Source organism: Falco naumanni, chromosome 20 (assembly GCF_017639655.2).
Source record: "Falco naumanni isolate bFalNau1 chromosome 20, bFalNau1.pat, whole genome shotgun sequence".
Lineage (NCBI taxonomy): Eukaryota > Metazoa > Chordata > Aves > Falconiformes > Falconidae > Falco > Falco naumanni.
The window spans coordinates 3,698,579-3,720,127 of NC_054073.1; the positions used below are offsets into that span (position 1 = coordinate 3,698,579).

Here is a 21,549-nt window from a genome sequence, read left to right on the forward strand (position 1 = left end):
AAAGGGGCAACGTCGCGCATGCGTACTACCTCCCCGCAGGGTGGGGGGCTTCCCCCACAGCCCTGGGGGAGGGGTAGTAGGGGGTGGGTGCGAAGGCCAAGGGAAGGGGGAAGAGGGGAGGGGGTTACTTCGTCGCCGGTTCGTGCCCGTGGCGGGCGATGGGGGAGGGTGTGGGGCCCAGCGCTCGGTAGGTGTTACCGCTTGAAGGCCGCGGGCGGGGCGGGGCCTCTCGCCGCGGAAACTGGGGCGGTTGTGTAACGCCGCCCCCACGCCGGCTCCCGGGCGCGCGGCCGCGACGGCGGCGGAGAACGGGGCGGGCGGTGAGCGGGGGGCCCCGAGGCCGGGGATGCCCCGAGGCCAGGGGGGGCCCAGTGTCTGGATGGGGCCCCCGTGCCTGGATGGGGCCCAGGGCCGGCGGGGGCCCGGGTGTCGGGCTTCGGGCTCCCCGGGGGGGTGTTTCCGCGTCGCGGGGGGGGGGGGCGCCGGGAGCGGCGGGGGTCCTGGGAACAGGGAGAGATCGACCGGGGCTCGGGGGTGCCACCGTGTTGGCCCAGGGCCTGGAGCCGGAGGGGGACAGGGAGCAGGGGGAGCCCTGGGGCAGCTGGGGTCGGGGGAGAACCGGGGGGAGCCCGGTATAGGCCAGGGGGGGCCGGGGGACCCCAGAACGGGGAGGGGGGGGGGGGCACCCGGCGGTGGCGCTGACGGCCGTCTCGCAGAAGCCCCCGGCCCGCGGTCCCCAGCGCCCCGCCGCGCTGCATGGACTGGTACATGATGAACTGCGAGCTGCTGGCTACCTGCAGCGCCCTGGGCTATCTGGAAGGGGACGTCTACCACCGGGAGCCCGACTGCCTGGGTAGGTGGGGTGATGGGGGGGGGCGGGGCAGGGGCCGGGGGCAGCAGGGGGGCTCACGGCCCTGGCCCCTGCCAGAGAGCGTCAAGGACCTGATCCGGTACCTGCGCCATGAGGATGAGACCCGGGATATCCGGCAGCAGCTGGGAGCAGCACAGATCCTGCAGAATGATCTTCTGCCCATCCTGGTCCAGTACCCGCAGGACAAGGTGCTCTTCGATGCCGTCATTAGGTACCGGGGGGGGACAGGTTTGGGGCTGGGGGTGGCCCCACAGGGTGTCCCCATGGATGGCAGTCCCACGCGGCCTCACCCTGCCCTCTCGCAGGCTGATGGTGAACCTGACGCAACCAGCTCTGCTCTGCTTTGGCAAAGTGCCGTCAGATGCCACTTCCCGGCACCACTTTCTCCAGGTCCTGTCTTACCTCCAGGCCTACAAAGAAGTGAGTCTGCCCAGGGAGGGGACCCTGGGGGGGGGGGGGGGCTCTGCCTATACCCCCATCCCCCTCGCTCACGCAGGGGGGTCTCTGCAGGCTTTTGCCAGTGAGAAAGTTTTTGGAGTGCTCAGCGAGAAGCTCTACAACCTCCTGCAGCTGGTGAGTCCTGCATCCCCATGCAGCTCCTGGGGACTGTGGGCTCCGTCCCCGCTGAGTGGGGCTGGGGTCCCCGTGGGTGCTGTGGGGAACCCTCACGGCTCCGTCGCCCCAGGACTGGGAGCAGCGGCAAGATGAGGACACGCTGCTGATCGAGAGAATCTTGCTGCTGGTGCGCAACGTGCTCCACATCCCCCCAGACCCCACAGAGGAGCAGGTACCGGGCCGGGGTCCTTCCCTGGTCACCTGGCAGGTCTGGGGCCCTGGTAACCCCCCAGGGACCCCAATGACCCACCTACTGAGCCCCCTGCCCACCGCCCCCCCCCCAGGGCGTGGATGGTGATGCCAGTGTGCACGACCGGGTGCTGTGGGCGCTGCACATGAGTGGGATGGATGACCTGCTCAAGTTCCTGGCCAGCACCCAGGTAGAGCAGCAATGGGCCCTGCACGTCCTGGAGATCATCTCCCTCATGTTCCGCGACCAGGTGAGCCGGGGCAGGGGCAGTGGGCTAGGGGACACCCCAGGAGCCCCCCCCCCAACAGCACTGACGGCACTGCCCGCAGAGTGCGGAGGAGCTGGCGGCGCTGGGGCAGGGGCAGGCGGCTGCCGAGCACGGGGAGGACGTACAGGAGCTGGAGACCCTGCGGCAGCGGGAGCTGGCAGAGAAGAGGGCCCGAGCACTGCAGCGCCCGTCCAGGTGAGGAGGGGGGATCCCCATGGCAGGTTTGGGACCCCTGAGGTGCGGCCAGCACCACTCAGCCTGTGTCCCCCTGCCCCAGGCACTCCCGCTTCGGTGGCTCCTATGTCCTGCAGGGCCTGAAGGCCATCGGGGACCGGGATGTCATCTTCCACAAAGGGCTCCACAACGTGAGGACAGGGACAGGGACGTGGCAGGGGGGCGTGGGGGTGATGACACTGGGGTGTCAGTCTGGCCGCTTTGTGCTTGTCCCCCACAGCTGAAGAGCTACAGCCATGACATGGGCAAGGAGACACGGCGGGTGCCGCGGCGCCGCCAGGCCGCCCCCGAGACCGAGACCCCCCGCCGCTCTGCCCGCAACGTCCGGCTCTTCCTGCGCTGCTTCTGCCAGGACTTTCTGGAGAGCTGCTACAACCGCCTGATGCTCCTGGTCAAGGTGAAGGGCTGTGGAGGGACCCGTGACCCCCTCCCTGGGCTGTGGGACCCCCACTGAGCCTCCCCTGCTGCCCCCAGGACCAGCTGGTGCGGGAGAAGGCTCAGCAGCATGACGAGACCTACTACCTGTGGGCCACCGCCTTCTTCATGGCCTTCAACCGCCGCCGGGGCTTCCGCCCCGAGCTGGTGTCGGAGACGGTGAGTGTCCGCGCCTTCCACTTCATCGAGCAGAACCTCACCACCTACTATGAGATGGTGCTGATGGATAAGAAGGAGGCGGCAACTTGGGCCCGCAGGTGGGTGCCGGGGACCCTCCCCAGTGCCTGGGATCCCCCTTCCAGTGCCTGGGACCCCCCCGGGGTGCAGGGCAGCAACTTGGGCCCGCAGGTGGGTCCCTGGGACCCCCCTCTCCATGCCAGGAGCACCCCCCAGGGTGCCTGGATTACCCCCCCCCCAGGCATAGGGCAGCAACTTGGGCCCGCAGGTGGGTCCCTGGGACCCTCCCCAGTGCCTGGGATCCCCCTCCCAGTGCCTGGAACCCTCCCTGGGTGCAGGACGGCAACTTGGGCCCGCAGGTGGGTCCCTGGGACCCTCCCCGGTGCCTGGGACCCCCCTCGCCATGCCTGGAGCACCCCACAGGGTGCCTGGATCACCCCCCCCCAGGCATAGGGCAGCAACTTGGGCCCACAGGTGGGTGCGTGGGACCCCCCTCCCAGTGCCTGGAAACCCCCCTGGGTGCAGGGCAGCAACTTGGGCCCACAGGTGGGTGCGTGGGACCCCCCTCCCAGTGCCTGGAAACACCCCTGGGTGCAGGGCAGCAACTTGGGCCCACAGGTGGGTGCGTGGGACCCCCCTCCCAGTGCCTAGAAACACCCCCCCCCCCGGGTGCAGGGCAGCAACTTGGGCCTGCAGGTGGGTTCCTGGGATCCCCCTCCCAGTGCCTGGGATCCCCCTCCCAGTGCCTGGAACCCTCCCTGGGTGCAGGGCGGCAACTTGGGCCCGCAGGTGGGTCCCTGGGACCCTCCCCGGTGCGTGGGACCCCCCCAGGTGCAGGGCTGTGCCCTGACACTGCCCATCTCCAGGATGCACCTGGCCCTGAAGGCGTACCAGGAGCTGCTGCGGACCGTGCAGGAGATGGACCGGTCCCCCGAGCAGGCGGTGCGGGACAGCAGCCGGGTCATCAAGAGTGAGTCCATCTGTCCTTCTGCCCATCCTTGGCTGGGGAGGGGGTGTCTGACCCCATCCCCATCCCCCCACCCACCCCCCCCCCGGCTGACCATCTCTTCCCCAGGCAATATTTTCTACCTGATGGAGTACCGGGAGCTCTTCCTCACTCTTTTCCGCAAGTTCGACGAGACCAAGCAGCCGCGCAGCTTCTTGCGGGACCTGGTGGAGACGGCCCATCTGTTCCTCCGCATGCTGGAGCGCTTCTGCCAGGGCCGCAGCAGCCTCATGGTGCAGGTGTGATGTGGCTGCCCTGCGGGAGGGATCCCTGGGTGGTCAGGCAGCCCCTCCTGACCCCGTTCTTGCCCCCCTCCCCCCCCCCCCCAGAGCAAGCGTGTGCGGAAGAAGAAGAAGCCGCGGGCCGCCCGCAGCCATCGCCCCGCAGCCGCCCAGCACCGCGGAGCTGGAGGAGTTGTGGGCAGGATTGGTCCCGCAGCTCCAGGCCTGCTTGCAGGTAGGGGGAAGGATCCGGCCCCGCGGGGGGCACTGGGCGTCTCTGCAGGGTGTAGGGTGACAGTGTCCCACCCCAGGGCGAAGTGCCCCTCCCCGAGGATGTGGTGCCCTTTGATGCTGCCTCGGAGACGCCGGTGGAGGAGCAGCGCACAGAGGCTCTGCTGCAGATCCAGGGGTGCCTGCGGGGTGCCCGAGCCCCCCAAGCCCTGCGCCTGCTCCGCTCCGCCAGGTACTGGCACCGCAATTCCCATCCCACACCCAGGCAGGGGCACGGGGACATGGTGCCAGCCCGTCCCCCTCTCCCCAGGGACATCTGGCCTGAAGGGGACGTGTTCGGAACCCCCGACACGGGGCCGCCGGAGGAGATGCAGCTGCTGCGGGAGATTCTCTTTGCTCCCCTGCCTGGTGAGTCCCCGGCGGTGGCACCGGGAACGGTGGGCTTGGCCGCAGCGCTCCGGCCCCTCAGCACTGTCCCACCGCAGGGCACGCGCCCCCCAAGACTGAGGAGCTGGAGGAAGAGGAAGAGGAGGAGGAGGAGGAGGAAGAGGAGGAAGAGACCGTGCAGGTGTCAGAGAAGGAGTTCAACTTCCTCGACTACCTGAAACGGTGAGAGGGGCCAGGGTTGGGGGGTCCCGGGGGTCCGGGGTGGCACCTCTTGCCAGGGCGGCCCCACTGACGGGGGCTGCCGGGGCAGATTTGCTTGTGCCCCCGTGGTGCGGGCGCTGGTGGTGCTGCTGCGGGGGTACGCCCGCAACAGCCCCCACACCAACCACTGCGCCGCGCGCCTGCTGCACCGCCTGGCCCGCGACCTGCACATGGAGGCCCTGCTCTTCCAGCTCTCCCTCTTCACCCTCTTCCACCGCCTCCTCAACGACCCCGCTGCCGGCGCGTACCAGGTCAGCCGGGGCCCGGATCCCCCCTCTCCAAGGCTCCTGGGGAGGGGTCTGTCCCCAGCATCCCCCAGCTCCACTTTCCCTCCCTCTGCCCGTAGGAGCTGGTGGCCTTGGCCAAGTTCATCCTGGGCAAGTTCTTTGCGTTGGCGGCCACCAACAAGAAGGCTTTCGTGGAGCTGCTCTTCTGGAAGAGTCCATCGGCCATCCGTGAGATGACCGAGGGCTATGGCTCCCTGCAGGACGGAGAGGGGTGAGGGGGGTCAGGGAGAGGGGTGAGGGGGGGCAGGGAGGCGGCTGCTCCCCTCCCCTCACCTCCCCTCCCCTCCCCTTCACCCTTGCCCAGGGCTGGCAGGAGCCGAGTCCCTCCCTGGACCCCCCAGCAGGAGCAGGAGCTGCGGGAGCTGTACTGGAAGTACAAGGAGGTGGAAGGTACCGGGGCGGGGGGGGGGGGGTTGGGCAGTGGGACCCCCCGGGAGGACAGCAGGGGCTCTGTCCCTGCAGCCTCCCACTCCTGCAGGCGAGGACATCATCGCCACCATCCTGGCCCATCTCCCCCCACCCGGGCGGACGCGGAGGCAGGTGGTGAAGCAGCTGGTGCGGCTGGGGCTGGCCAGCAGCGCCAAGGACTTCCCACGGGAGAGGTGGGTCGGGGACCCCCATGGGGGGGACCCCTGGGCCAGGGCAGCCGTCTCACCCCAGGGCAGGGACCGACAGCTGTGCCCCCTCCCCAGGAAGGGCACCCGCATCGTGCTGTGGACGCCGGAGCAGGAGGAGGAGCTGACGCGGCTCTTTGAGGAGTTCCAGGGCTCGGAGGGTGAGCGGTGCTGGGGCAGGTTGGGGGTGGGGGGCAGTCGTCCGTAGCCCCCCACCCTGATCCCCCTCCCTGCAGATGTCCTGGGGAATATCATGAGGCACCTGACGGCGCGGCGGTCACGGGCTCGTGTGGTGGAGAAGCTGCTGGGGCTGGGGCTGGTGTCGGAGCGCAAGGAGCTGTACAAGAAGCGCCGGAGGAAGGGCCACGTCCCTGTGCCGGTATGGGGGGCTGCTATGGGGGGCTGGGGGGCCCGGGCTGTGCCCGGTGGGTGCTGTCCCATCATGGCCACCCAAACACTGTTGGTCCCCCAAACACTGTTGGTCCCCACAGGGTGCGGCAGGCACCCCAGCGGTGCCAGCTCAGGACAGCTCAGCAGAGGACAGTGACGGCGAGGAGGAGGATGAGGATGGTGATGAAGCAGAGGAAGGCCCCATGGACGAGCACTGGACACCTGAGGAAGGGGCTGGGCAGGGCCTGGCACATCGCCTGCATCAGGAAGGTGGGTAAGGGGCCCTGAACCCCCCTGGTCGGGCTTGGCTCCGGGGCCAGATCCTGTCTCACCCTCCCCTGTCCCCAGGCCTGGCTGGGCCCCTGCAGTGGCTGGAGAACTGCCTGAGGAGGACGGCTGAGGACCGCCAGGTGGACGGTGAGCAGGCGGGGGGCCAGGGCAGCGGCTGGGGGCGGGGGGCCAGGGCTGGGCTGACAGCGGTCCTGGCCCAGGTGTGTCCCACCCTGTGCCGCTGGTGCCGCTCTCAGAGGAGAATGAGGATGCCATGGAGGACCGGCGCTTCCGGGCTCTGCTGAGGCAGCTGGGGCTCCGGCCCCCCAGCAACGAGCAAGTGAGGTCCCTGTCCCCATCCCTGTCCCCATCCCTGTCCCCTGGCTCCTGGCGTGGCCCTGCAGCATCTCCCCTCTCTGCCCAGGAAACCTTCTGGCGCATCCCGGCTGCCATCACTCCTCAGCAGCTCCGCCGCATGGCCACCTCCATCGCCACCTCCATCGCCCACCACCACCACGGCCCCCCAGGGTCCCCCCAGGGTCCGCTGGAGCCACCCAGGTGCCCCCAGGACCCTGCTCCAGGTGAGGGGCTGGGCTGGGGGTGCAGGAGCCAGGCTGGGGGTCCCCAGCTGTGGAGCTAGCGCTGAGCCCCTCTTCTTGTGCCCATCAGCAGAGCAGCTGCCGGCGCGGCTGGGGTCAGGGTCCGACTCAGAGAGGTGAGAACGGCCCCCGCGCGGCTGCATCCCCTCCCCGACACTGGGGGGGTCCCCTCCCTGGCTGGGGAGGGGACATGGACCCCTGGGTTCTCCCAGCGGTGCCAGCCCCTGTCCCCACTGCTGCAGCGAGGAGCCTGTCCCCGTCCCCAACCCGGCGCAGCCAGGCACCAAGAGGCAACGGGAGTTCGACAGTGAGGATGAGGATGAGGATGATGGCAGCTCGGGTGGGTTTGGCCGCCCTGGTCTCTCCTAGGGGGGGCTCAGGGGCTTTTTCCCCTGTGTTGCTCTGGGTGTCACCAGGAGGTGGGCACGGGCCACTGCTGGGTTGTGGACACGTCCCTGGCCCCTTTGCCACATCGCTGGGGCAGGGGAGGCGGCGGGGGGCGCAGGGGTGTACCCCCACATCCACTGGCCGGGGGCCTCAGCCCCCTCCTCACTCCCTCCCCCCTCAGGCATGGAGCTGGCCCCCGCAGCCCCCCGCTCCTGGGAGGACGAGGACAAGGACAAGGATGACGACCTGCCGCCCCTGGGGAGGCGGAAGCGTGTCCGACGCCTGGAGGAGGAGGAGGAAGAGGAAGAGGGTTGAGGGGTTCCCTGGGCCCTGCCCAGGTCCTGGGCTGTTTTCTGAGTTTTCTGCAGGTTTTAAAGCTGTTTTTTAAGGGTGCTGCAAAAGCAGGTGGCTCTGCCACCCCCCTGTCCCCTTCCCCAGTGTCTCCATCCCCCTGTTTTACCCCCATCTCCCTCTTTTCCCTCACGCTCCCTCTTTCCCTCAGCTGTTTGTGTTTGGTGAGTTTTTTTCCCCCAACATTTTTTTACATCTGGAAAGAGACCAAATAAACAAACGCAGCTCTCAGCCTCGCCGCCTGCGTGGGTCTGGGGGGGGCAGGTCCTGGGGGCTGCAAGCTGCCCTGTCCCCGTGTCCCTGTCTCTGCGCCAGGGGACAGGGCCAGGCCCGGCGTGTCGCAACGCCTCCCGATAACGGGGGCTATAAAGGGGCCGCAGGGGCAGCCCGCCGCGGCTGGACGGGGCAGGGGTCGCCGGCGCTGGCGAGCGGGTGAGCCGGGGCGCTGGGGGGCTGCGGGGGGCTGTGGCGGGGGGGGGGGCTGATGGGGTTCTGCCCCTTCTGCCATCTCCACAGGCCATCCTGGAGCTGCCACCATGCCCCGGGCTCTGCTCTTCCTCCCACTCTTCCTCCTCAGCCTGGGGGGCAGCGTCCTCCCCGCCGCCCTCCCCGGGCCGGGGGCCGGTGACCCCGCTGCGGCGCGGGCGCTGCTGGCAGAGCTGGCAGAGCACGTCCCGCCGCGGGCCCTGCCGGCGGGCAACTTCTCCTGCCAGGACCTTCGCCCCGACGCCCTGCCCGGCTTCCCCCGGCTCCCGCTGCCCCTCCGCGCCCTGGCCCGCGCTGCCCTGGCGCTGGCGCTGAGCGGGGCCGCCTGCGGGCCCCAGGCCGAGGCGGAGGTGCTGGCTCTGTCGCAGGAGCTGGGCCCCACCATGGCTGCGGCGCTGCTGCGGGGGCTGGCGCGGCTGCGCGGCACCCCGGCCCCCCAGGCCCTGTCTGTCCTCCTCAGCCTGGTGCAGCCGGGGGTCTCTGCCCCGCCGCGGCTCTGTGTGGTGCCCACCTGGCTCCAGCGACCCACCGCCAGCATCCCCCCCACCCCAGCGGCGCCCTCGGCCGAGGGGGTCCGGGTGCCCCCGGGGACCAGCGCCCTGGCCTGGCTGCTGCCGTGCCGCCACGTCGCCCGGCGCCGGCGGGAGGATGAGGACGCCTGCGACCCGCCGGGGGAGCGGGAGGCCCACGAGGCGCTGGAGTGGGTGCCAGGCGTCAGCACCTTCTACAACCTGGGCACCAGCCTCTACTACGCCTTCCAGGGCTGTGAGGTCGTGGCCTCCACGCGGGCCCTGGAGGTGGCCGAGGACCTGGGCTACGCTGGGCTGGCCGCCATCACCGCTGGGGCCAGCAGCCCCGTGGCGCTGGGGCTGCAGCTGGGGCTCCAGCCGGGGCTCAAGGCCGGGGTGCGGGCGCTCATCGGCTACTTCACCGCGGACGAGGACCCCCCGCCAGCGCCCACCGCCCACAGCGGCCCCGTGCTCATCGTCTGAATAAAGCCCCGTGCGGTGGCCGGGCCCATGTCTGTGTCCCTGTCCCTGTCTGGGGGGGGGGGGGGCCGGTGTCGGGTCGGTGCGGGACACCCTGCCCTGGGGCACGGGGACCTTGGCCTCGCTGGAGCCACGTGTTGGCAGCTGGTCTGTCCCTGTCCCCAGCGTGCCAGGCCCTGCCTGCCCAGCTCTGGCACGTGTGGCCCTGCTCTAGAGCCTGTCCCCATGGTCTGTCCCTGTCCCTGTGGCCCCAGCCCTGTCCCACAGCCTGTCCTGGTCCCCATGGCTCTGGCCCTGGCCCCACAGCTTGTCCCTTTATTCCAGCCCAATCTCATGGCACCGTCCCTGTCCCCACAGCCTCTCTTCTTCCCTGCACAGCCTGTCCCCATGGCATCCCCCTGTCCCTACAGCTCTGTCCCTGCAGCCTCTCTCTGTCCCCCAGCTGTCCCCATCCCCACAGCCTGACCCTGTCCCTGCAGCCTGTCTCTATCCCCATGGCCTGTCCACCTATCCCTGCAGCCTCTGCCTGTCTCCGTCCTTACAGCCTGTCCTTGTCCCCATGGCCTGTCCCTGTCCCCACGGCTCTGTCCCCATCTCTGCAGCCTCTCTCTGTCCCCCAGCTGTCCCCATCCCCACAGCCCATCCTTGTCCCCACAGCTCTGTCCCTGTCCCTGCAGCCTGTCCCCATCCCCACGGCCCAGCTCTGTCCCCATGGCCTGTCCCTGTCCCCACAGCTCTGCCCTTGCAGCCTGTCTGTCACCACAGCCTGTCCCCATCCCCACAGCCTGTCCCTGTTCCCACAGCTCTATCCTCATCCCTACAGCCTGTACCCATCCCCACAGCCTGTCCCCGTCCCCACAGCTCTGCCCTTGCAGCCTGTCTGTCCCCACAGCCTGTCCCTGTCCCCACAGCCTGTCCCCATCGCCACGGCCTGTCCCTGTCCCCACAGCTCTGTCCCTGCAGCCTGTCCCTGCCCCACAGCCTGTCCCCGTCCCCATGGCCTGTCCCTGTCCCCACAGCTCTGCCCTTGCAGCCTGTCTGTCCCCACAGCCTGTCCCCGTCCCCACGGCTCTGTCTCCATCCCTGTGGCCTATCCCTGTCCCTCTGGTCTGTCCCTGCAGCCTCTCCCCGACCCCATGGTCTGTCCCTGTCCCCACAGCTCTGTCCTCATCCCCCCAGCCTGCCTCTGTCCCCACCGCCTCTCGCTGTCCCCCTGGCCTGTCCCCACGGCCCGTCCCCGTCCCACGGCCCGGCGCTGCCATCTCCCCCCGCCCTTCCCTGCTGGCCCCGCCCCCGGCCCCGCCCCTGACGTCATTTCGGGGAAGTGGGCATCCCCGCTGGAAACGCCGCTCCCCGGCTTTGGGGGCGTGGCCTAGCCGCCGCTCTCCGCCAATGGCTGCGCAGAGCCCGGGGGGGCGGGGCCTCCCCGCCTTCCTGCCCCGGCCACCGAGGTGAGAGCGGCTCCGGGGGGGGTCCCGGGGGGTCCCGGGGGGGGTCCCAGTTGCTGGGCGCCGCTTCAGGACCGGGGAGCCTCGCTGGGGCCGGGCCGCGGGGGAGCGCAGACAGGGGGTCCCGGTCGGGGCACGCAGGGGTCGCCCTCGGGGGGTCCGTTGGAGGTGTCCCCCTGGGGCGGGGGGTGTATAGGGGCACCCACCCTCCGCGATCCCTGCAGGGGGGACACTTGGGGTGCAGGGGGCCTGCCTGGGTGTGCAAGGGGGGGGCAGTCTAGGGGTGTCTCTGGGAGGGGGCCTGGGGTGCTGCAGAGGGGGTGCCCCCGGCCCCGCGGCTCTGGCCCGGGGGGTCTGGGCCCGAGTGGGAAACCTCAGCCGCCGCTCAGCCCTTCGTCCAGCCCCAGGAGGGGGCTGCCAGCCTGCGGGGCTCCCGCTGCCCACTCCGAGCCAGAGCCCAGGGACCCCCGGGACCCCCACAGCCTAGCCAGGAGCCCAGGGACCCCTAGGACCCCCCACAGCCTAGCCAGGAGCCCAGGGACCCACAGGACCCTGCGTGGCCAAACCCGGAGCCCAGGGACCCCTGGGACTACCCACAGCCGAGCTCATAGCCCAGGGACCCCCGGGACCCCCACAGCCGAGCCCGTAGCCCAGGGACCCCCGGGACCCCCACAGCTGAGCCCGTAGCCCAGGGACCCCCGGGACCCCCACAGCTGAGCCCGTAGCCCAGGGAACCCCGGGACCCCCACAGCCGAGCCTGGAGGCCAGGGAACTCCGGGACCCCCACAGCCGAGCCCGTAGCCCAGGGAACCCCGGGACCCCCACAGCTGAGCCTGGAGACCAGGGAACCCCGGGACCCCCGCAGCCAACCCCAGAGACCAGGGACTCGCGGGACCCTCCGCGGCCAAGCTGTAACCCAGGGACCCCCTGGGACCCCCCACGGCTGAGCCCAGGGACCCACAGGACCCCCCACGGCCGAGCCCACAGACACACAGGACCCCCTGTGGCCGAGCCGGAGCCCAGGGACACACGGGACCCCTCACAGCCAAGCCAGAGCCCAGGGACCTGTGGGACCCCCCGTGGCTGAAGAGGAGCCCAGGGACCCCCGGGGCTGCTGTCCTGCAGGCAGGTACGTGGGGTGCAGGGGTGCTGGTCAGGGTGCGCGGGTGCTGGTTTCGCATCCTCTGGTTGCGCTGTGGCCGTGGGGTCAGTGGGACCACCCTGACGCCCCTTCACCCCCCAGCATGGCGCAGTGGCAGGAGGTGCAGAATTTGGCCAACGCTTACCTGGAGCAGGTCCACCAGCTGTACGCGGGGTCGGCACTGCCCATGGCGGTGCGGCAGTGCCTGGCTGCCTGGATCGAGAGCCAGAACTGGTAACAGGGCTGGGGGCTGGGGCTGGGGGCTGCACCGTGGTGTGTGCTGGACTGGTGCTGAGCCCATGGTGCTGCAGGCGCCAGGCGGCCGAGCCGCTCTCCTCCCACGCGCGGATGCTCTTCCACTCCTTGCTGGCGCTGCTGGATGAGCACCTGGGCAGCCTGGGGATGGGCAACGAGGACTTCATGCTGAAGCACAACCTGCGCAAGGCTCGCCGTGACCTTCAGGTGGGCGGCAGAGCCAGGGAGGGGGGGGGCGTGGGGGGGGAGGGGGGTGGCGGTGGTCTCTGCGCCCCACTGACCCCCCCCAGCCTCTCCTGCAGGCAGAGTTCGAGGAGTGTCCGGACAACTTGGCCAACTTGGTGGCCAACTTGCTGCAGGAGGAGCGGCAGATCCTGCGCCTGGGGCAAGCGGGGGGAGAGGTAGGGCAGCCCCCTGCCCCCTGCCCCACGGGGCCCTGCCAGCCCCTGCCCCACGTGCTGTGTTCCCGCAGGGGGGGGCTGCCCCGGCCCCCAGCACACCCCCAGAGAGCAACCGGGAGCAGCAGATCCAGCGGCGCCTGGCCGAGTTCCATGCAGCCCTGCAGGTAATGCCCCCCCCCCCCCGCCCCCCCCCCCCCTCCCAGCACCCCCAGGCCCCTGGGGGCTGCCTGGCCCCTCACCCCCCCTCTGCTCCCCAGGAGGCTGAACGCGCTTTCCGGCACTTGGAGGACATGCAGGACGCCTTTGACTTCTGTTTCAAGTTGTACTACCGGCCAGGTAAGACCCAATCCTGCCCCCCCCCGGGGGTAGATGCAGGACAACGCTGCCCTGCCCCCCCCACGCCATGCCCCCCCCTGCCCACAGGCGAGGACAGAACCAACGACCCCCAGTACACCCAGCAGATCCAAGCCCTCCAGGCCAAGCTGCAGATCCTGGACCGGCAGCGGCGGGTGAGGGGGCTGGGGGCTGGGTTGGGGGTGGGGGGGCACAGCCACCCCCCTGCTCTCCCCGCTCAGGCTCCCATCTCTCCCCAGGAGGTGCTGGCTCAGATGCAGCAGCTGCTGGGGCGCAGTGAGACGCTTCGGGACTTCTTGCAGGAGGAGCTGGAGGCCTGGCAGGAGCGGCAGCAGCGTGCCTGCCTGGGGGCCCCTGTGGACACCCGCCTGCAACCCCTGGAGACCTGGTGGGGCCGGGGTGGGACAGGGCCCAGGGGATGGGGGCCACAGCCGGCCCTCGCTGAGCTCCGTGCCACCCACAGGTTCACGGAGCTGGGCCAGGGGCTCTTCCAGCTGCTGCAGCTGCTGCGGGCGCTGGGGGACCTGCGGCAGAAGGTGAGCTACGAGCGGGACCCGCTGAAGGCAGAGACCCCCCTCCTGGAGCGGCGGCTGCTGGAGCTGCTCACCTACCTGCTGCGGAGGTGAGTGCGGGGCCGGGAGGGCTGGGGGGACCAGGGCTGGGGTAGCCCTGACCCCCCCCCGGTGCTCCCAGAGCCTTCGTGGTGGAGCAGCAGCCCAGCATGCCCAACGCCTGCAAGCGCCCGCTGGTGCTGCGCACCACCAGCAAGTTCTCAGCCCGTGCTCGCCTGCTCGTCCGCCTCCATGACCGCAACCACCGCATGGAGGCCAAGATCCACATCGACAGGTCAGGACCCCTGGGGTGGGTCCCCCTGCCTGGCCGTGGGAGTCCCTGCGCCCCGCTCCCGGCTGACTCCTTGTTATCTCTTTCAGGGACCCCCCCAAGATAAAAGGGTGAGAGCCGAGCGAACGCCGGACACGGTGGGCAGGGCTGCGCCCCCTCCCCGGGGGTCCCGGCCCCCCCACCCATGGCCTCCCTGTGCCCCCACAGGTTTCGCAAGTTCAACATCCTGACGTCGAGCACCAAAACCCTCCTGGCAGGGGACTGTCCCCAGGAGGGGCTGGTCTGCGACTTCCAGTACCTCGTAGGGACCCCCACCCAGACCCCTGCGTCCTGCACGGGGCAGGGGAGCGGGGCGAGGACCCTGGCCCAGCCCCAGCCCCCACCCCGGGCTGACCCTCTCCTGCCCCACAGACACTGAAGGAGCAGAAGGACAGCAGGTCGGGCAAGGGCAGCAAAGGCGGCGGCGAGGTGGGTGTGGGGCTGGGGGCTCCGGGGGCGCGGGGGCGGCCGGTGCCTTGCGGTGCTCATGGTGCCACCTCTGCGCAGGGTCCCCTGGTCGTGACCGAGGAGCTGCACCTCATCACCTTCACGCTGGCGTATGCCTACTGCGGGCTGCAGCTGGAGCTGGAGGCGAGGGCTGGGGGCCGGGGGGCTGGGGGGGGGGGGGGGGGGGGCTGGGGGCTGCCAGCCTGACCCCAGCTCCTCCTGCAGACCTCCACGCTGCCCTTCGTCATCATCTCCAACAACAACCAGCTCTCCAGCGCCTGGGCCTCCATCCTCTGGTTCAACATGCTCAGCTGTGACCCCAAGGTGAGCGGGACCCCCCCCGGCCCTGTGCCACTCCCCACCACCCCCAACCCAGCCGTCTCCTGCCCTGTCTCCCCCTGCCCTTGTCCTGGTGTCCCATCCCTGTCCCTGCTCCTCGCCCGGTCTCCATCCCGGTGTCCTGGTCCTGGTCCCTGTCCCTGGTCCTTCCCCATGACCTCTCCCTGCTGTCCTTGGTCCCTGTCCCTGTCCCAACCCTGTCCCAACCTGTCCCAGCCCTGTGGCCCCGTCCCCAACCTGTCTCAGTGCATGTCCCCATTCCCTGCTCCCCATACCCTGCCCCAGTGCATGTACCTGTCCCCTGCTCCCTGTCCCCATCCTCTGGTCCATGTCCCATCCCTGTTCCCATCCCCTGTCTCTGTCTCCTGGTCCCAGCCGCAGTGGATGTCCCCCTTCCCTGATCCTTGTCCCCTGCCCTGCTGCATGTCCCCCACCCCGGTGCATATCCATGTTCACTGGTCCATGTCCCATCCTGGTCCCCTGCCCTGCTGCATGTCCCCATCCCCTGATCCCTGTCCCATCCATGTCCCCCACCCCAGTGCATGTCCATGTTCACTGGTCCATGTCACATCCTGGTCCCCTGCCCTGCTGCATGTCCCCATCCCTGCTCACCCTGTCTCTGGCAGGAGCAGCAGTTCTTCTCCGCGCCGCCCCCGGCACCCTGGCCCCGGCTGGCCGAGGTGCTGAGCTGGCAGTTTGAGAGCGTGGCCGAGCGGGGGCTGAGCAAGGACCACCTCCTCATGCTGGCTGAGAAGCTCTTCGGTAAGGCCAGGTGGAGCCCCTGGTCTCCCGGGGCTGTGCCGGGGCCGTGCCACCCCCCTCACCCTGCTCTTGCCTCAAAGGCTCCAAGGCATCTCCGGAGAGCACCGTGGCCTGGCCCAAGTTCTCCAAGGTGAGTGGTGCCCGTGGCCCCGTCCCCCTGTGACACCACGGCCCCATTCCCCCTTGGCCCGGGCCCCACCATCACCCCCTGGCCCCATCCCCACTATCCCATCCTGGCCCAATGGCTCTGGCCCCCCTTGGCCCCATCCCTGCCATCCCTTCTTGGCCCCATGGCTCTGTCCCTGTCCCCACTGTCACCCCCTGGTCCCATGGCCCCATCCTCACCTGTCCCAGTCCCCACCATCTTCCCTTGGCCCAGTCCCCACCATCACCCCCTGGCCCCATCCGCACTAGCCCCCCCGGCCCCATGGCTCTGTCCCCCCCATCCCCATCCCTGCCATCCTTGGCCCCACCATCACCTCATGGCCCCATCCCCCTGGCTGTCCCCAGTCCCCCTTGGCCCCATGGCTCTGGCCCTGTCCCCACTGTCACTCCCTGTCCCTGTCCCCATCATTCCCCCTTGGACTGGTCCCCACCGTCCACCCCCTGGCCCCATCCCCACTAACCCCCTTGGCCACATGGCCCTGTTCCCCCCCCCGGCTCCTTCCCTGCCATCCCTCCTTGGCTCTATGGCTCTGTCCCCACTGTCACCCCCAGTCCCCATCCCTGCCATCCCCCCTTGGTCCCATGGCTCTGTCCCCCACTGGCACTGTCCCCACTGTCACCCCTTGGCCCCATCCCACCCCCATCCCCATCCCTGCCATCCCCCCCTTGGCCCAGTCCCCACCATTATCCCCTGGCCCCATCCCTGTCATCCCCCCCTTGGCCCGGTCCCTGCCATCACCCCCTGGCCCCATGGCCGTATCCCCCCCCCCGGCCCCCCAGCCCTGGCCCCCCCAGCCCCGCTCACCCCCATTCTCCCGCAGGATGGTGCCGCCGGCTTCTCCTTCTGGGCCTGGCTGGACGGGATCCTGGGGCTGCTCCAGGAGCACCTCAAGCAGCTCTGGAAGGCTGGGTAGGAGCAGGGCTGGGGGGCCGGGGGGGCCAGGGGCTGCGGGGGCTGATGGTGTCTCCCCCAGGCTCATCCTGGGCTTCGTGAGTCGGAAGCAAGAGAAGAAGCTGCTGAAGGGGAAGCGGACGGGGACGTTCCTGATCCGCTTCAGCGAGAGCGTCCTGGGGGGGGTCACCTGCACCTGGGTGGAGCACCCCGAGAGTGGTGAGCGTGCCACCCCCCAGGGGTCCAGCCCCTCACCCTGGCCTCAGCCCTGGGCACTGACTCGGGATGCCCCCTCCCCCGCAGGACCCCCTGCTTTCCGGGCAGTGGTTCCCTACACCACGGCTGAGCTGGAATCCCTGGCGCTGCCCGACATCATCCGCGACTACCAGCTGCTGGTGGAGGAGAACATCCCGGAGAACCCGCTCCAGTTCCTGTACCCCAACATTCCCCGCGATGAGGCTTTTGGGCCCTACTACAGCCAGTGGCAGGAGGGTATGGCGCGGTGACGGCGACGGCAAAGCGCGGGGGGAGCACCGGCCACCCACTCTGACCTCTCCTCTCTGTCCCCAGCAAACCTGATGGAGCAGAAGAAATACCTGAACCGGCGCCTCATCCGTGTGTCCTCCAGGTGAGGCAGGGGGATGCCTCGGTCCCTCTGTGGCCTTGGGGGAAGGGGGACCCTCTCACCTGCAGCCTCATATCCCCTGACCCCCGACCCTGACCCCGATGTGCCATCTCTCCTGCAGGCAGGCAAATGAGTCGTGGCAGACAGAAGAAGAGTTGGTGGCTACCACGGAAAACCTGGAGATGCTGCAGCTGCAGCCCAGTGGCCTGGGGACACAGGAGCCTGGTGGCCTGGCATCACTGCAGCATGGGAGCTCGGGGACGCTGCAGCCCAGGGAGTCGGGGACACTGCAGGTCGCGTCTGGGAACCTGGGGACGCTGCAGCCCTCAGGCCCAGGGACGGTACAGGTGGTGGCCGCAAGCCCAGAGATGCTGCAGGTCACCTCTGGGAACCTGGGGACGCTGCAGCCCTCGGGCCCAGGGACGGTACAGGTGGTGGCCGCAAGCCCAGAGATGCTGCAGGTCACCTCTGGGAACCTGGGGACGCTGCAGCCCTCGAGCCCAGGGACGGTACAGATGGTGGCCACAAACCTGGGGATGCTGCAGGTCACCTCTGGGAACCTGGGGATGCTGCAAGTGGTGGCTGGGAGCCCGGGGACAATGCAGCCTGGGGTCTCCGTGATGCAGCAGCCAGGGTCCCAAGTCTTGGACCCACCACAGCTGCTGCAGGTGGGATCGGGAGTCTCGGAGCTGCTGCAGCCAGGGATCAGGGACCTGAAGCCACAGCTGGTGTTGCAGGTGGTCCCGGAGGGCCAGGGGATGCTGCAGGTGGGACCCGGGGCCATGGAGCCGCAGCTGGTGTTGCAGCTGGTCTCTGAGGGCCAGGGGCTGCTGCAGGTGGGATCTGAGAACTTGGGGACGATGCAGCCGGTGGCTGGGGACACGGGGATGCCGCAGGTGGGACCAGAGAACTTGGGGACGATGCAGCCGGTGGCTGGGGACACGGGGATGCTGCAGGTGGGACCAGAGAACTTGGGGACGATGCAGCCGGTGGCTGGGGACACGGGGATGCTGCAGGTGGGACCAGAGAACTTGGGGACGATGCAGCCGGTGGCTGGGGACACGGGGATGCTGCACCCAGTGCCGGGGGCTGTGGAGCTGCTGCCTGTCCCTGAAGGGCAGGGGACGTTGCCTGTCCCTGAGGGTCAGGGGACATTGCTGGTCCCTGAGGAGCAGGGGACGCTGCCGCCAGAGCTGAGGGACCTGGAGCCGCTGCCCGGGAGCCTGGATGTGCAGGAGCTCCTGCAGTCCCTGGAGAACGTGCTGCAGCCACGCTCGGGGACGCTGGAGACACTGGAGGCGGCAGAGCTGATGCCCGACATGCTGGAGGCCATGGACGGGAGGCTGGAGGGGCTGGACCCCGGGCTGGCAGGTGAGTGCCGGGGTCAGGGTGGGGGACAGAGGTGTCCCCTCAGCGCTGACCTCTCCCCATCCCGCAGGCAATGCCGCGCTCCTGAACCCCCGCGACCCATTCCTGCCGCAGCCTGAGGACACGGCTCTGCCCGCCGTCAGCTCCCTCTTCACCACCGACTTCCCCTCGCTCCACATTGACGCCAGTGACTTCCAGTGACTCCCCCCCGCCCCCCCTGTAAATAAACCCCTTCTTGCCCCAGCTGCCTGCGAGCAGACCCGCGTTGCGCCGTAGACAGGGAGCTGCTCCTCTGCTTCCAACCTTTATTAGAAACCCATAAATACCCGAGATAAATAGGGAGCATCACACATAAATAGTCCCTCAGCGGGGAGGGGAATAAATAACAGGGGGGGTCCGCAGGCGGGACGGCCTCAGCGGGGGCTGGCGCCGTGGCTGAAGACGCGGCTCATGATGGTGGTGAAGGACTGGAGCCGTTGGAGTGCCAAGCGTTGCAGCAGTGCCCGCGCCCAAGCCTCGCTGGGGGCCATGGTGGGGCGCGGGGGGCGGCCGTGCTCCTGCTGCGGGGGAGAGGAGGGTTAGGGGGCCCGAGGCCGCGGTGATGGGCCCCCAGTTCCCCGGCCTTGAGGGGAATGGGCTCCCTCAAGTCTGCCCCCCACCCCACCCCCTCACCTGGACGAGGCCCAGCAGCTGGTCCAGCGTGGACTCCAGCGTGGGCAGGCGGCGGTTGGTGAAGATGTCGGAGCCCAGCAGGACCCGGTAGTGCTGCAGCCCCTGAAGGATCCGCTGCAGGCAGCGCTGTGAGGAGTGGGCTGTGAGCTGGGGACCCCAACACATCCCCTGGCACCCCTGGAAACCCCCGGCATCCCTGGGACCCCCAGCATCCCTGGGACCCATAGGCACAGCCCCAAGCATCCCTGCAAACCCCGAGCATCCCTGGGACCCCCAGCATCCCTGGGACCCATAGGCACAGCCCCGAGCATCCCTGGGACCCCCAGCATCCCTGGGACCCCCAGTATCCCTGGGACCCACAGGCACCACCCCCAAGCATCCCTGCAAACCCCGAGCATCCCTGAGACCCCCAGCATCCCTGGGACCCATAGGCACACCCCCAAGCATCCCTGCAAACCCCGAGCATCCCTGGGACCCACAGGCACACCCCTCAGCATCCCTGGGCATGTCAGGTGCATCCCTTAGCATCCCTGGGAACCCCTATCATTCCTGGGACCCACAGGCACACCCGCGAGCACCCCTGGGACCCCCAGCATCCCTGGGAAAACCCATCATCCCAGCGACCCACAGACACACCCCTCAGCATCCCTGGGAACGTCAGGTGCACCCTTCAGCATCCCTGGGACCCCCAGCATCCCTGGGACCATCAGGCATGCCTGGGACCCACGGGTACATCCCTCAGCACCCCTGAGACCCCCCTGGCTGTCCCGCCACGCCACCCCACCCCCCCCAGCAGCCCCCAGCCCCCGGTACCGTGTTGTTGGTGTCCAGGGTGGAGGGGTCACAGGCATCGCTGCAGCCGATCCGGGGGGGCCAATTCTTGGGATCCTCCATGCTCAGGTGAATCTCCTCCTGGCAGCAGGGAGTCAGCAGGGTTCCCACCTCCCCCAGCACCCCGCACCCTCGGGGCAACTTCTAGTGCCTGTGGACCCCCGCAGAACCCGATCACCCCCGTTTTGCCCCTGCCCCTCCCCGTCCGCTCACCAGGACCCGATGCGGCTCCTCGATGGTCGCCACCAGCTGCAGCAGATCCCGGGAGAAGTTCCTGCAGGCGGCCCAGTCGGTGCGGGGGGCCGGGACCGGCACCGGGGCCGCGGGCGGCGGCAGCAGCAGCGGGAGGCAAAGGCAGAGGCAGAGGTGGCGGAGCGGAGCCATGACCGGTCGGTGCCGCCACCGGCGCTACCACCGGGCTCTTATGGGGCGCCGGCAGGTGGGGAATCCCCGGGGCAGGTGGCACCCGCCCCCCGTTACTGCGAAATCGCCGCCTCCCTCGAAAGCAGAACCGATACCGGGCCGGGGTCCCCGGGCTGCGCCCCGCAGCGCCCGGCCCCGCGCCGCACCAGGACGGGACGGGCAGGAAAACCCGGGGCAGTTCCTGGCGGCTCCGCGCCCGGGGGCACCGCGGCGGCAGCGGCACGGCCAGGACCGGGACCGCCGCGCCCGCCCCGGGACCCCCGCCCGCTGCACCTGGGCCGCCCCGCCGAGCGCACCGGGGAGCTCGGGCGGGGCGGGACCCCCTCCGGAGCCCGCCGGCGTCTCCCCGGTGTCCCCTTTGTGTGTCCCCAGTGTCCCCCCGGTGTCCCCTTTGTGTGTCCTCGGTGTGTGTGTCCCGATGTCCCCCTCTGCCCCCCGGGCGCACGGGGAAACCAATCTGGGCAGCGTCGGCGCAGCAGCTGGCGGCTCCCCGGGGCCTCGGTGCCCCGGCGGGGCTTCCCCCGGCCTCCACCCCTCGGACCCCGGCAGCCCCGGTCCCCGCCGAGCCGGGCCGTGCTGCCCGCGGCGCCGCAATCTCGGCGGCCCCGTCGGGGCGGCTGCGGCGCTTCCCACTCGCGCCCGGCGGGGCTGTCCCCGGCCTTCCCCGGGCACCGGCCGGCGGCCGAGCCCGCTCCGGGGGGTGAGGAGGGTGTCATGTCCCCGGGGGGCTTTGGGAGGGGGAGGCGGGGCGTCTCGGGGGGTCCCGGGGCTGGTGGGGCTCAGCACCCTGCGGGGCGCCAAGGGACCCCGTGGGACAGCAGTGGACCCCCGTAGGACACCAGCAAAACCCCGTGGGATGGCAGCGGACTCCCGTGGGACGGCAGGGGACACGGCGGGACACTGCGGGGAATTTGGGGACACAGGGATCCCCCGGGGTGCCGGGGACGCCGCGTGACGCCCGTGGGACACCATGGGAGGCCACGGGGCAGCGCGGGGCCGCAGGTGCCGCAGCGGGCGGGCAGCGCCCGAGGGTCTGTGCGGTGCCGGGGGCGGCCGCAGGGGGTCCCGGAGCATTTCACCAGCGGAGCTTGCCCAGCCCAGCCTCCCGCCGGGGCCGCCCCGCCCCCGCCGCCCCGAAACAGCCGATTTGAGGCATTTTGTCCCTTCCGCCGCGCCGTCCCGCACACTACCCGCCACAACGTTTAGTCCCGCCTTCCTCAGGCTCTGATTGGTCAGTGCCCGCGGCTCCGCGGTGCCATTGGTCCCCCAGTCTCA

At 70.0% G+C, this 21,549-nt stretch overlaps 4 protein-coding genes across 7 annotated transcripts; 3 read left to right on the top strand and 1 right to left on the bottom strand.

Annotated features, from left to right (window-relative positions):
* The first annotated feature begins 272 nt into the window (after positions 1 to 272).
* Positions 273 to 8,025, top strand: TIMELESS (timeless circadian regulator). The gene is given in 31 exon segments (XM_040618442.1): positions 273 to 320; positions 717 to 853; positions 929 to 1,082; positions 1,177 to 1,291; positions 1,382 to 1,444; positions 1,557 to 1,658; positions 1,771 to 1,926; positions 2,006 to 2,139; positions 2,222 to 2,309; positions 2,399 to 2,575; positions 2,653 to 2,870; positions 3,657 to 3,760; positions 3,866 to 4,035; positions 4,126 to 4,163; positions 4,165 to 4,252; positions 4,329 to 4,480; positions 4,559 to 4,656; positions 4,734 to 4,857; positions 4,946 to 5,147; positions 5,243 to 5,394; positions 5,488 to 5,573; positions 5,662 to 5,785; positions 5,876 to 5,958; positions 6,034 to 6,176; positions 6,289 to 6,457; positions 6,536 to 6,604; positions 6,679 to 6,797; positions 6,882 to 7,038; positions 7,127 to 7,172; positions 7,299 to 7,396; positions 7,625 to 8,025. Coding segments are annotated over 30 exon segments (3,660 nt in total). The 5' UTR covers positions 273 to 320; positions 717 to 756; the 3' UTR covers positions 7,759 to 8,025.
* Positions 8,026 to 8,123: 98 nt separating this feature from the next.
* On the top strand, positions 8,124 to 9,300 carry APOF (apolipoprotein F). The gene is made up of 2 exons (XM_040618824.1): positions 8,124 to 8,226; positions 8,311 to 9,300. The coding sequence occupies exon 2, from the start codon at positions 8,331 to 8,333 to the stop codon at positions 9,270 to 9,272; it is 942 nt and encodes a 313-aa protein (XP_040474758.1). The 5' UTR covers positions 8,124 to 8,226; positions 8,311 to 8,330; the 3' UTR covers positions 9,273 to 9,300.
* Positions 9,301 to 10,681: 1,381 nt separating this feature from the next.
* STAT2 (signal transducer and activator of transcription 2) lies at positions 10,682 to 18,593 on the top strand. Of its 4 annotated transcripts, none has more exons than XM_040618451.1 (24): positions 10,682 to 10,720; positions 11,681 to 11,846; positions 11,961 to 12,092; positions 12,170 to 12,320; positions 12,416 to 12,514; positions 12,586 to 12,678; positions 12,772 to 12,850; positions 12,938 to 13,023; positions 13,108 to 13,256; positions 13,332 to 13,490; positions 13,562 to 13,714; positions 13,801 to 13,821; positions 13,919 to 14,012; positions 14,123 to 14,179; positions 14,258 to 14,341; positions 14,423 to 14,521; positions 15,163 to 15,298; positions 15,379 to 15,428; positions 16,285 to 16,373; positions 16,438 to 16,574; positions 16,659 to 16,847; positions 16,926 to 16,983; positions 17,102 to 18,351; positions 18,419 to 18,593. In XM_040618451.1, exons 3-24 carry the CDS (start codon positions 11,962 to 11,964, stop codon positions 18,547 to 18,549), a joined length of 3,495 nt encoding a protein of 1,164 aa, XP_040474385.1. In that variant the 5' UTR covers positions 10,682 to 10,720; positions 11,681 to 11,846; position 11,961; the 3' UTR covers positions 18,550 to 18,593. The 4 variants fall into 4 exon arrangements, with proteins under 4 accessions (XP_040474385.1, XP_040474384.1, XP_040474386.1 ...); XM_040618450.1 differs by having other exon boundaries at positions 10,688 to 10,720; positions 11,671 to 11,846; XM_040618452.1 differs by lacking the exon at positions 10,682 to 10,720 and having other exon boundaries at positions 10,727 to 11,846; positions 17,102 to 17,816; positions 17,877 to 18,351.
* Positions 18,594 to 18,720: 127 nt separating this feature from the next.
* IL23A (interleukin 23 subunit alpha) lies at positions 18,721 to 20,582 on the bottom strand. Its single transcript, XM_040618914.1, has 4 exons — positions 20,065 to 20,582; positions 19,834 to 19,932; positions 19,021 to 19,146; positions 18,721 to 18,908 (listed from the first exon to the last, which is right to left on the bottom strand). The coding sequence occupies exons 1-4, from the start codon at positions 20,233 to 20,235 to the stop codon at positions 18,762 to 18,764; spliced, it is 543 nt and encodes a 180-aa protein (XP_040474848.1). The 5' UTR covers positions 20,236 to 20,582; the 3' UTR covers positions 18,721 to 18,761.
* Between the last annotated feature and the right edge of the window lie 967 nt (positions 20,583 to 21,549).